Consider the following 13,146-nt stretch of genomic DNA (forward strand, 5'->3'; position numbering starts at 1 on the left):
CATGGATTATTACCTTCCTGAGTCTCCATTTGGGGGTGGTGGGGGGAACATCACCCTCTGACAGGTTCCTTTCTCTGGGGAGTCAGACACCACCACCATCACCCCCCAATCTGAACCCCAACACTGCCACTTACTAGCCAGGTGACCTTAGGCAAGTTACTTTATCTCTGTGCCTCTGCTTCCTCAACAGTAAAACTGGATAATAGCATCTGTGTTTACTATTTACTATGAGGACCAATTAAAATAATGTTTTGAGCAATACTTGGGGGGCAGTAAAGAGCTCCTAAGGGTTAGGCTACCAAAAATGTCTTCAAGTCTCCTCCACCAAAATGCAAGGGAAACGCCACCCTCCCTCCCTCATACACCCTCAAGAGCAGCCTTCTCCCTCCTTCTCCCTGGTCTTGTCTCTGCAAATGCTTATGAAACAAACAGTCGGGGCGGGAGGGGGGCAGCGGCAGGGCTTCAGGTTTTAGGTTAAGTGACAGTAACATGCCAACGCCCTGCCCTCCCTCCCCCACCCCAGGCTTCTTTTCTTTCTGGTCCCTTCTCCTTTGTTTTTTTGGTTGTTTTTAGGGTTTTGGGGTGGGGGTTGTTTTTTGTTTGTTTTTTGCTTTTTAGGGCTTCACCTGCAGCACACAGAAATTCCTAGGCTAGGAGTTGAATCGGAGCTGCAGCTGCTGGTCTGCACCACAGCCCAGCAACTCAGGATTCAAGCCTGCATCCATGACCTACACAGAGCTCATGGCAATACCAGATCCTTAACCCACTGAGCAAGGCCAGGGATATAAGTTGGGTTCATTAAGGCTGAGCCACAGTGGGAACTCCCTGGTCCCTCCTCCACTGGAATCTCAACACAAGTTCTCAGAGCTTCTCCCTCCCAGAGCCTTTGCGCTGAGCCCTCAGCTCCTCTCCTTCCATCTCCCAGGGACACCCTCCCTAGGTCCCATTAGCTCTGCTTTCTCCACTCAGTGACAGGGGTCCCTAAGAGAGCTCAGAGTCCTTACTGCCCTTTCTAGATTCCCCCTCTGCTCCAGAGTCAGTGTTGCTTTAACTCTTCGGTGTCTCCAGTGGGAAGATACTGAAACATTTTGAAATTACTCTGTTGAGACTGCATCAGGTTTTCTCCCTCCCAGAGTAGGTTGCTTTATTGGCATTACCCCTGTCCCTATACCCCCAAACCAAGCTTCAGAGTCATCACAGATTTTCCTCCTTGCTTGCTAGCTTCCCTGTCTCCAAAGCTCTGCTTTATGACCGGGGCAAACCGTCCAGCACCTAACTTTTCTAAATTGGAACACTAAACCAGATTCCTAAATGGAGATCATAAAATAGGTCATTCTCACAAACGTCGCAACTTTCTGTGTAAACAGAAGGGAAGAGGGGCAAAACAAAGGACGTTCTCTGAGTCTACTCAAAAGTTCACGAGGGGCCCAGCAGTCCACTCTGATGAACACAGCTTCATCTAATCCTTATGAGGCAGGTCAAGTCCCTATTTTATAGACAAAGGGGGATCAAGGTAAAGGACAAGAGGAGTAACAGGACTGGGCCGAGCCTGACTTTCTTACTCCTTTTTAGTATAGTCCAAACTGAAATGACAGCGACAGATGGCCTAGTGGAACCCAAGACGGTCTTCAGCATCAGGGAAATTAGAAACACATACAAACTCTCAGAGAGAGAAAGAGAACATGTGTGTGGCCGGGAACGGGAAGGTGGGCATGTCTTGAATTATTGAGGGTACCCCCCCCATCCACACACACCAATATTGATACACCATCTACAGAGGCAACTCCCACGAGAATGTCACATGCCCTTTCCTTACATTTCAGTGCTAGAGTGAAGTGGGGACCTGGATACAGCCATGTCTGAAAGCACAATTCCCCATTTCATGCTTCTTTGCTAAAAAGAAAAAGGATTCCCACGTAGGCATGGTTTGCTGAAGCCCTTTATGGAAATGGGCTATCAAAGCTTGGGCAATGGTTCAGCTATGTAAAACTCCAATCCGTTAGGATCTAGCACATGTGGAAATGATTAATGTGCAACTGCTGTGTGTCATCTGGGCCATCAGCAACGAGGAAAGCCACAGCAAACGCTGAAATAAATACAAGAAAATCCTTAAACCGTTTAGGCCAACTACACTTTTCCAGAAGATGAAATTACCATTACTTGTCCCATTTAAGTAGAGTAAGATTAGGTAGAATAAGAGCAGCTCTAAAAGTTACAGGAGGAGCTCCCGTCGTGGTGCAGCAGTTAATGAATCCAACTAGGAACCATGAGTTTGCGGGTTCGATCCCTGGCCTCGCTCAATGAATTAAGGATCTGGCATTGTCATCAGCTGTCGAGTAGGTTGCAGACGTGCTTGGATCTGGCATTGCTGTGGCTATGGCATAGGCTGGCAGCTATAGCTCCAATTAGATCAGACCCCTAGCCTGGGAACCTCCATATGTCCTGGGTGTGGCCCTACGGGGAAAAAAAAAAAGAGTTGGGAGGAACTCTCTGACTCATGGCACCACTCTGAGGGGGAAGGGAAAGGAGAACGCTAAACTGAGCAATTTTGTGTGCAGACCTGCTAAGTGTTTGAAATACATGAGCTATTTCTGTACAGTAAGTCCCCAAGTGGGCAAATTCTCCATTTTTCAGGTGAAAAAGGTGATATCAAAAGTGTGAGTTGTGGGAGTTCCTGTCATGGCGCAGTGGTTAACGAATCCGACTAGGAACCATGAGGTTGCAGGTTCGATCCCTGCCCTTGCTCAGTGGGTTAACGATCCAGCGTTGCCGTGAGCTGTGGTGTAGGTTGCAGACGCGGCTTGGATCCTGTGTTGCTGTGGCCCTGGCATAGGCCGGTGGCTACAGCTCCGATTCGACCCCTAGCCTGGGAACCTCCATATGCTGCAGAAGCGGCCCAAGAAATACCAAAAAGACAAAAAAAAAAGTGTGAGTTGTGGCTAAGGACCTGACATTGTCTCTGTGAGGATGAGGGTTTGATCCCTGGCCTCCATCCGAGGGTTAAGGATTTGGCGTTGCCATGGCTATGGTAAAGCTCTAGGATGAGGCTCCGATTTGACTCCTGGCCTGGGAACTTCCAGAGCCTGCAGCTGCAGCCATGGAAAGAAAAGAAAAGAAAAGAAAAGAAAAGAAAAGAAAAGAAAAGAAAAGAAAAAAGAAAAGAAAAGAGGCAAGTTGATTTTTCTTCTTGCCTCAGTTCTCAAACAATAAACTGGCAATAAACAAGCACTCACTATCCACAGTCCTGACGACCAACTTTCCACAAATGACCACAGAAAAATCAAAAACGAAATAGTACTTCTCCCTCTAAAACTGGAGACAAAACCCTTTTTTCAATCTCTAGACTAATGGAAACTTTCAGGGAAGATGTAAATAATTCATACAAATGGCTAATGACCATCTTTTCTCCTTAACTCACTTTCTTCAAAACGGGGGAAATAAGTCAAAATCACAGCTTTTGAATATGGGTCATAAAAACAAGCAATTTGCCCACGTTGGCACCTAATAAAAGGCAGATGAGCTTCCATAAGATTGGGTTTTCCCTTACAGGGATGTGTGGTGGGAGAAAATCTTTGGTTTGACTGCATGTGGGTGCAAGGCTCCAGGGCCAAACTAGACCTGCAGGGGACATAAGGACCTGCTGGCCAAGGAGCCCGTTCCTGCCGCTGGTCCCCGCGGAAACAAGATAAGGGTGCAAGAGGGAAAGAGGCACTTTTTGGGCATCCAATGACCCTATGCTTGCTCCCTTCTAAACACTCTTTCCTTTGCAGGACCGGTAGAAACCCCTGAGAGTGGTTGTTCCACGTGCTTTCAGACTCAGATGTCGCACGGCTCCGCTCAGATCTCCAGAGAGGGGGCCGGCAAGGGACGCGTGGGAGGTGGCAGGCTCTGGGGTAGGGGCGGCGCTCCCAAATCCAGACTCGCCTGCCGGCTAACCCGGGTCAGCATGCCAGCCGCGCACCGGACGCGGGGCGGGAAGCTGCAGACCCGGGACGGCGGGGGGCGGGGGCGACAGGGGCGCCCGCCATCACCCGAGGTGCTTTCCTGCACCTTCCCTACCAGGCTCTTCCCATTTCACAGACAAAGCCACCAAGGCTATGGGAAAGCAAGGAGTTTGCCAGGCCAGGTCAGCGGTCGCTACAGGGGTTGCCCTTCAGGATGAGCGCCGGAGCCCCGCGGGTCCCGTCCCCCGACATCCCGGGACGCTAGCCATTACGTTCCCCGGCGGCGACAGGTGCGCACCTCGCGGCGCCCTGGCGCAGACTCCGGGGAAAGTTCCCCTGGCCCCGGCGCGCTGTTTACGGTCTCGTTTTGCAGCGCAGAGGCCAGTAGCTTTTTGCCCAGCCCAGCCATTGAAACCCGACACTCGGGGTGGGGCCCGCGTGGCCGACGGCCAGGGAGGCGGGCGGGCTCCGGGCCGGTTGGTCGGGGCTCCCCTTACCTGCAGCTCTGCCGCCAGCCTCCATCTCCAAGCTCCTGCTCCCCGGGCGCAGCGCCCCGCCCCGTCCCGCCCCCTCCCCCAGTCCGCCCCCGTCCCCGCCTCCTCTCCTGGGGCTTCCCCGTACCAGCCCTGGGGACTGTCCCCGGTGTCCCTGTTCCCCTCCCCCGCCCTCTGCCCTGGGGCCACAGTCTTGCGTGCCTTGCTAGCGACCCCCCGGCTCCCTACACACTTTGCAAAGCGAACTCACCACCTCTGAGGAGTAGCTGGTATTCCTCTTACAAATGTTGGAGGAGAAGTTGTTCTCATCCCCAAGCGCTTGCCAGTGCCCCTCAGCTTGGACGCGATACCCCGATGTCTGCGCCCCTTTCCATTTCCTTCTAGTATTTCTGTTTCTATGGGCTAGCATCCCTTGTAGTATCCCTTTTTGAAAATTTACACAGTCGAAAACTAGCTAGAAGACAATGACCATATGCACCCATAATGCAGGACATCCAGTAATCTTTTCCACCATTTTTTCAGTCTTTTCAGGTTTTTTTCCTCCTGACTATCAAGTGCTTTTTCTGATAACTGATGCTTTTATGTATTAAATGTTTAAGCTTGTGCTCACTTGAAATAGCAAAAGTCAATGAGAAGCACCTGTTTCTCTAGTATTTCTTCTTGACCTCTTTCAAGGTGTTTTTTAACGGGAGAGGTGGGGAGCAGGGGTGGTTTTAAAATGCCAATGGCCTTGGAACCCAAAGGCCTGTGGTCAGTGAGCTGGCACCTCCCCTGTTTGGTTGTCAGCTCTGAGGTTTGCCCTTCTGGACTGGCTTCCTTAAGCTACATTCTCAGCCGTTATGATCTTCTACCTCCTAGGATGAGTCTGGAATTCATTTAACTTCTGCCTGCACCCCAGCAAACAGTGGCTCAGAGGAACCTCTTAGCTACTCCCTGCCATGTGACCCCAGCTTCGGAGCAACACACCCTAGAGAAGACCAGGGCACCCCCATTTAGAGGATGAAAATGGCCCCAGCTCTACTTCCATTGCACATTATGCAGGATGTATTGACTGTGTCTTAGAGCCCAGAGTCACCTCTTGGAAGTGTGAGATTTCATTTTCTACAATGATGAAAACTCAGAGATCCTTGGATGATAGCATTCTGGTCACTTAACTCCTCCAATCACCTTGTTTTCATTCAATACATATTTATTAAATTCCTACTATATGCCTTATACTGTTCTAGATTTAACGTATATTTTAAAAAAGAGCTAAGAAAAAAATAAAACAGAGAGAGGGAATGGGAAGGGAGTTTTACAATTTAAAATAGTTAATTGTAAGCCTTGTTGAAAGGATGACTTTCAAGCAAAAATATGAAGAAAGTCAGGGCAGTAAACATGTAGGAAGGGAAAATGGCAAGGGCTATAGCAAGTGCAAAGGCCCTGAAGTGGGGACAAATCTCTGTGCCTTTGTTGAGCCCCTGAAAATGGTGAATGTTACTTAAGCTGTTGGCACATAGGGCTGAAGGTTCATTAATTTCTGCTGTAAAATGTACTTCTTCAAAGGCCTTGTTACACTTTTTAAGCTTTTGTGTTTTTCTACGTACTGACACAGTACCTGATTACATGCTTTTTTTCCCCCCCTTTTTACTGCCACACTCTCGATATATGGAAGTTCCCAGGCTAGGGATCAAATCAGACCTGCAGATGACAGCCTATGCCACAGCCAGCAATACCAGATCAGAGCTGCATCTGGGACCTACCCAGTAGTTTGTGGCAATGCTAGATCCTTAACCCACTGAGCGAGGCCAGGGGATGAACCCACATCCTTAGGGACACTATGTTGATTCTTAACCCACTAACCACAATGGGAACTCCTACATATTCTTTAAAAAAAAAAAAAAAAAAAACTAGAAAGAATTTTTATGGACTGAAAATTCCCCTCTTTCTCATTCAACTCCTGCCCAAAATCAGAATTCAGTCATGAAAACAACCTAAATTCCATCAACAGAGGAGTGGATCCAGAAGATATGGTACATATACACAATGGAATATTACTCAGCCATTAAAAGGAAAGAAATAACAGCATTTGCAGCAACATGGATGGACCTAAAAATTATCATGCTAAGTGAAGTCAGTCATATGGTGAGACACCAACATCAAATGCTATCACTGACATGTGGAAGCTAAAAAAAGGACATGATGAACTTCTTTGCAGAATAGATACTGACTCACAGACTTTGAAAAACTTATGGTTTCCAAATGAGACAGGTTGGGGGGTGGGGGAGGGCACTGAAGGTTTGGAATAGAAATACTATAAAATTTGGTTGTGCTGATTGTTGTACAACTATAAATGTAATAAGAGTCATTGAGTAATAAAAAAATAAAAATAAAAAAAAGAACTTAGTCAAATACTTCCTCTTTTCCTTTAGAGTTTCTGGATTTTCTGTCTTGCTTGAGTAGGCTGAAACCACCTCCAAATTAGAAATAAACTCTTCTACATTTTCTTTAAATATTTGCATTGTTTTGGTCTTCAGATTTGAATTTTAAATCTAACTAGAATTTGTTTATGTATATGGCATAAGGAATAGATCTAACTATAGTTGTTCTCACACCATGAAATGATCCACTCTTTCCTCTCCTAATTTGCATTCCTTCCTTAATCATATATTAAATCCCTTTATACATTATGGCTCTTGTTTTATTGATTTTCACTATTTCTACAATACCTCATTATTTGAATTGCCAATTTTATCATATATTTTGATATCTAGGAGGACAAACCCTCCCTCATGAAATATTGGAACCAGCTAATTAAGGAGATTGGAGTCTAAGATTGCATCTTGTTTTGAATATTAATTCACATGACATTAATATCTTTAAAGTTTTGAGTCCTCCCATCAAAGAACACAGCATACCTTGTTTAGTCAGGATTTTTTTTTTTTTTTTTTTTGCCTAGTTTCTATAGTTCTTACAAATAGATTTCATATATTTCTTGCTAGGTTTATTCCTACATATATCTGATGTTTGCTGGCTATTTTGAATGGCTCTTTGTTTTCTCCAATTACATTTTCTAATCAGTTATTGCTGGTATATAAGAAAACTATTAGCTAGGGTAAATGCCACTCTCACATCCAACCACTTATATGAAGTCCAGTAGTTTCTAAGTCAATTATCACAGAATTTCTAGGTAGACAATCAAATTGTCCTTGAATAAGTTGTTGGATTCCTAAACCTTCCTCAAATCTTCTCAGCCACATGGAGTTCGCTTTTGACACCAAAATTGCCCTTGACTCTAACAAGAAAAAAAAGAAAAATATGGTTTATATAAGTAAACCGGAAAATAGGGGCCTGGAGCGAGTTTTCAGTATGGTTCTCCCTTCATTCCAGGAGGTTGTTAAGCGCTCGGCTGCCTCCTCCATCTGGCCTCATTTATCTACACAGGAATTTCCTCAGTGTTAAGAACACAACTGTTCTAGCCATTCCCAAGGTATTTGAGAAATTTGAAAGAAAAATCCAGTATTTAAAAAATAGAGCTAGCAAGCTACTGGATTTTAATAAATAAACCAATTCCTGTAGCAGCAGTTGTTACTTTTCAGTCAAAGTGATGTGGTCTAGTCCTTTAAAAACGAAGTAAAATCAAGACTTTAGCAAAAATCAAAGAGAAAAATATAAGAGAGAGGAAAAATATAGGCAAACTATTCTTCTATAAACTGTAAGGAAAATATTACCTGATGATGTATCTTAGCAGACTGTCAGAAATTTTGCTTTTTGAGCTGTACCCATGGCATGTGAAAATTCCTGGTCCAGGGATCGAACTCTAACCACAGCAGTGTCCTGAGGCACAGCAGTAACAACACTTGTTTTTAACTGCTAGTCCACTGAGGAACTCCAGCCAGAAATTTTAAACCACTACTTTTCAAACTAGTGATTCATATTCATAGGCAAAGTTATAAAAATTAGTATCTTTTGGAGTTCCCGGCGTGGCTCAGTGGTTAACGAATCTGACTAGGAACCATGAGGTTTCAGGGTTCGATCCCTGGCCTTGCTCAATGGGTTAAGGATCCGGCATTGCTGTGAGCTGTGGTATAGGTTGCAGATGCAGCTCGGATTCAGTGTTGCTGCAGCTCTGGCGTAGGCCAGTGGCTACGGCTCTGATTCCACCCCTAGCCTGGGAACCTCCATATACCACAGTAGTGGCCCAAGAAATGGCAAAAAGACAAAAAAAAAAAAAAATTAGTATCTTCTATACCAGTTTCCAAAGGAATGCTCACAATAATACCAGCATTGTAATATTGTCTCTAAAATACCAATTCCCTGATTGTTTCTAAAACAGTTTTCTTTTCTCTTTTGGCTATTCCACAGCATGTGGAATTTCCAGGGATAGAACCTGCACCACAGCAATGACCCGAGCCATAGCAGTGACAATACCAAATCCTTAACCTGCTGGGCCTCTATGGAACTCCTTGAAGCAGTTTTAAATGGCTGTTTCAGTCTCAAATTCTTTTATGTTTAAATAAGTGAATGCCATAAGCACTTGAGAGCAAAGTTTTAGAAATCCATACATAGAACTACCATATGACCCCGCAATCCCACTCTTGGGCATATATCTGGACAAAAGTTTCCTTGAAAAAGACACATGCACCCGCATGTTCACTGGAGCACTATTTGCAATAGCCAAGACACAGAAACAACCCAACTGCCCATTGACAGACGATTGGATTCGGAAGATGTGGTATATATACACAATGGAATACTACTCAGCCATAAAAAAGAATGACATAATGCCATTTACAGCAACGTAGATGGAACTAGAGACTCTCATACTGAGTGAAATAAGTCAGAAAGACAAATACCATATGATATCACTTATAACTGGAATCTAATATACAGCACAAATGAACATTTCCACAGAAAAGAAAATCATGGACTTGGAGAACAGACTTGTGGCTGCTGGGGGGGAGAGGGAGGGAGTGGGAGGGATTGGAGCATGGGGTTATCAGATGCAAACTATTGCCCTTGGAATGGATTTACAATGAGATCCTGCTGTGTAGCACTAAGAACTATGTCTAGATACTTATATCAGAACAGAACAGAGGGAGGAAAAAAAAATGTATACATGTAAGTGTTACTTGGTCCCATGCTGTACAGCAGAAAAAAAAACAAAAACAAAAAAAACGAATAAATGGCATCTGAAACGTCCAAAATAATGAAGTACAGCTTCTGGATCCTTCCTTACCTGGGTGTTGGAGCCAAATCTCGCCTAGGAGAACGAGCAATTGCACATAGATAGGTGAGCAAAAATATTAATTGATAATGGCTTGAGTGATCTTATTCCACACTGTAAAAGTCATAAATACTATCACTTTGAGAACAAAAATGTCTACTATATTTAATCAGACTGCTCTTTGAACTTAACGGTGGGTAAATGTAATGAAAAAAAGGGGAAAGCAGTGTTTTTTTAATAGACTATTCTGAATTACTTAACCCCTGTTTGATTTTATTTTATTTTTTTATTACTCAAATGAATTTATCACATCTGTAGTTATATAATGATCATAACCCCTGTTTGATTTTAATTAAAATCAACTCATTTAACTGGGAATTTGTTCATGTGTATCACAAGGTCACTTTATCACCAGCCATATCAAGCTCACTATGGGAGAAAAATTGTATTCTAGGGCAGAGTTCGGCAAACCAGAGCCCACACCACAGCCCAGCACGCTGCCTGTTTTTGTGCAGCCTGTGGACTGGAATAATTTTTACATTTGTAAATCATTGAAAAAAGAAGAATAGTTTGCGACCTGGGCATTATATGAAATTCAAACTTCAGTGTCCATAGGTAAGCACTGGTGTATAGCCACACCCGCTGATTTGCATATTATCTATGGCTGCAGGAAATACCACATGGTCTCCATGTGGTGCACAAAGCTTAAAATATTTCCCATCTAGCTCTTTTTTTTAAAATAGTGATTTTTATTGTTTCTGTTATAGCTGGTTTGCAGTGTTCTGCCAATTTTCTACTGTAGAGCAAAATGACCCAGTCACACATACATATACATTCTTTTTCTCACTTTATCTTCCATCATGCTCCATCACAAGTCATAGATATAGTTCCCAGTGCTATACAGCAGGATCTCATTGCTTATTCATTCAAAATACAATAGTTTGCATCTATTAACCCCATATTCCCAGTCCATCCCACTCCCTTCCCCTCCCCCTTGGCAACCACAAGTCTGTTCTCTAAGTCCATTAGTTTCTTTTTGTGGAAAGTTTCATTTGTGCCATATATTAGATTCCAGATATGTGATATCATACAGTATTTGTCTCTTTCTGACTTACTTCACTTAGTACGAAAGTCTCTTATTTCACCCATGTTGCTGCAAATGGAATTATTTTGTTCTTTTTTATGGCCGAGTAGTATTCCACTGTGTATATATACCACATCTTCTTAATCCATTCATCTGTTAATGGACATTTAGGTTATTTCCATGTCTTGGCTATTGTGAATAGTGCTGCCATGAACATACAGGTGCATGTGTCTTTTTCAAGGAAAGTTTTGTTTGGATATATGCCCGAGAGTGGGATTACTGGGTCATATGGTAGTTCTATATTTAGTTTTCTGAGGCAACTCCATACTGCTTTTCATAGTGGTTTTACCAAGTTACATTCCCACCAGCAGTGGAGGAGGTTTCCCTTTTCTCCACACCCTCTCCAGCATTTGTTATTTGTGGACTTTTTTATGATGGCCATTCTGACTGGTATGAGGTGGTATCTTATAGTAGCTTTGATTTGCATTTCTCTGATAATTAGTGATGTTGAGCATTTTTTCATGTTTCTGTTGGCCATCTGTATATCTTCTTTGGAGAAATGTCTCTTCCGGTCTTGCCCATTTTTTCCAATTGGGTTGTTCGTTTTTTTTGCTGTTGAGTTGTATAAGTTTTTATATTTTAGAGATTAAGCCCTTGTCAGTTGCATCATTTGAAGCTATTTTCTCCCATTCTGTAGGTTGTCTTTTTGGGGTTTTTTTTATGGTCTCCTTTGCTGTGCAAAAGCATGTCCGTTTGATTAGGTCCCATTGGTTTATTTTTGCTTTTATTTCTGTTGCCTTGGGAGACTGACCTAAGAAAACATTTGTAAGGTTGTCAGAGAATGTTTTGGCTATGTTCTCTTCTAGGAATTTGATGGTGTCTTATGTTTAAGTCCATCTAGCTCTTTAAGAAACTGTGTGTCCACCCCTGTTGGACTATTAAGCTGAAAAGGCAAAGTAATAGGAGAGGGTGAGGCCAAAAGACCACCTACCTTAGAAGAGCGGCATTTTTGGAGAACTTCTTCAAGCTTTGAGAAGATGTAGTTTGATTACGAATTCTATGTTTACTGTAGAGTATGTAGCTTATTTGGAAGCAGTGATGTTTGACACAGAAGAGAGTTGTTGTTATTATTGTTATTATTATTTTAATCACGAGTGCTTCTTACTGACTGATTTATTTTCTCCAACTCCCAAGAGGAATTTGACCAGTTTGATTACATCTCATTTATGTCAAGTGTACCAAATGTGTTGTAAGAGTTGTTGTGTCAGAGACAATAAACAAACCCTTTAATTCTTCTTCTTGCTTAAGCAGAAAGTCACAGCTTGCCAATAATAAATTTAAAACAAATCCCACTACATATTATGTTTGGTTTAAAATGAGAAATATTTTAGGTCTTGGGCTATTGTCATCTTGGCAACCACACTTGTCCTCCCTGGTGAGAACACGTGTGCACTGCTGCTTGCTTTCCGGTTCACTGACAGAGGGTCACACCTTGCCCTCTTAATCCCAGAGTCAAATATGATTACAAATATTTTCCTCCCGGGGAATCTAACTTGTAAGGAAGATCACTGTGCTTTTTGTTAAACAAGACATCTCTCTTTAGTTGCCTTATTTATTCTCAGGCTTACTATATTTCATCGGCCAAAAGATTGTGTTTGACATCAGCAATCATTAGAGACCATTTGTTTTTACAGTGGAAAAATAAATAAAAGTGCACATGTCAGACCTCAAAATTCATATTTCTCTGAATTGTTCTCATTTTCAAGAATGAGAATGTGTGTGTGTTTTCCCCCAGAAAGGGGGGCGGGGGATGAATACAATCACAGACATGTTACTGTAGCTAAGTCAAAATAGTTTATGTCTCTTGTTTTCTTTCTTTTTTTGTTTCAATAAACAATTTATTTTTGAATGAAAAAATAGCTTGATAGCAAGCAAATACTTAGGAGTCATAAGCCTGATGATACACAATTAGAAAACCAGAAATTAATACAACATAATGATTGGCATAACAATATAGAGAAAGACGAGTTGATTCCAAATAGTTTATTTCTCAATTGCATCTTTCTTGACAATTAAACATGGGTCACAACCACTGGCTAGTGACAGCAGCAAGAGTGTTTTGGTCAAAAAAAAAAAATCTTTTTTTAAGACTTTTTTTGGGGGGAGCAGTTTTAGGTTCAAAACAAAATTGAGAGGAAGGTACAGAGATTTCCCGTGTACTCCCTGCCCCCCACATCTTTGGCCTCCCTCATTATCAAAATCCCATACTAAGATGTACTTTTGTTACCCTTGATGTACCTGCATTGACCTATCACTCAAAGCCCATAGTTTATCTTAGAGTTCACTCTTAGTGCTGTACATTCTTCGGGCTTGGATAAATGTATAATGACATATATCCATTATTATAATACACAGAAT

General features: G+C 42.8%; 1 protein-coding gene across 2 annotated transcripts in view; it reads right to left on the minus strand.

Annotated features, from left to right (window-relative positions):
• The window catches only part of LOC125119600 (protein FAM169B-like), a 96,587-nt gene extending 92,090 nt beyond the window's left edge, over nt 1-4,497 (minus strand). The window contains exon 1 of one of the 2 annotated variants that reach the window (XM_047766797.1): nt 4,442-4,497. In XM_047766797.1, coding sequence (XP_047622753.1) covers nt 4,442-4,466 — 25 coding nt within the window. In that variant the 5' untranslated portion in view covers nt 4,467-4,497. The remainder of the gene's footprint in view (nt 1-4,441) is intronic. The other variant, XM_047766798.1, reaches the window with a different exon arrangement.
• Nucleotides 4,498-13,146: the final 8,649 nt, after the last annotated feature.

This window comes from Phacochoerus africanus, chromosome 2 (genome assembly GCF_016906955.1).
Source record: "Phacochoerus africanus isolate WHEZ1 chromosome 2, ROS_Pafr_v1, whole genome shotgun sequence".
Taxonomy (NCBI): Eukaryota; Metazoa; Chordata; class Mammalia; order Artiodactyla; family Suidae; genus Phacochoerus; species Phacochoerus africanus.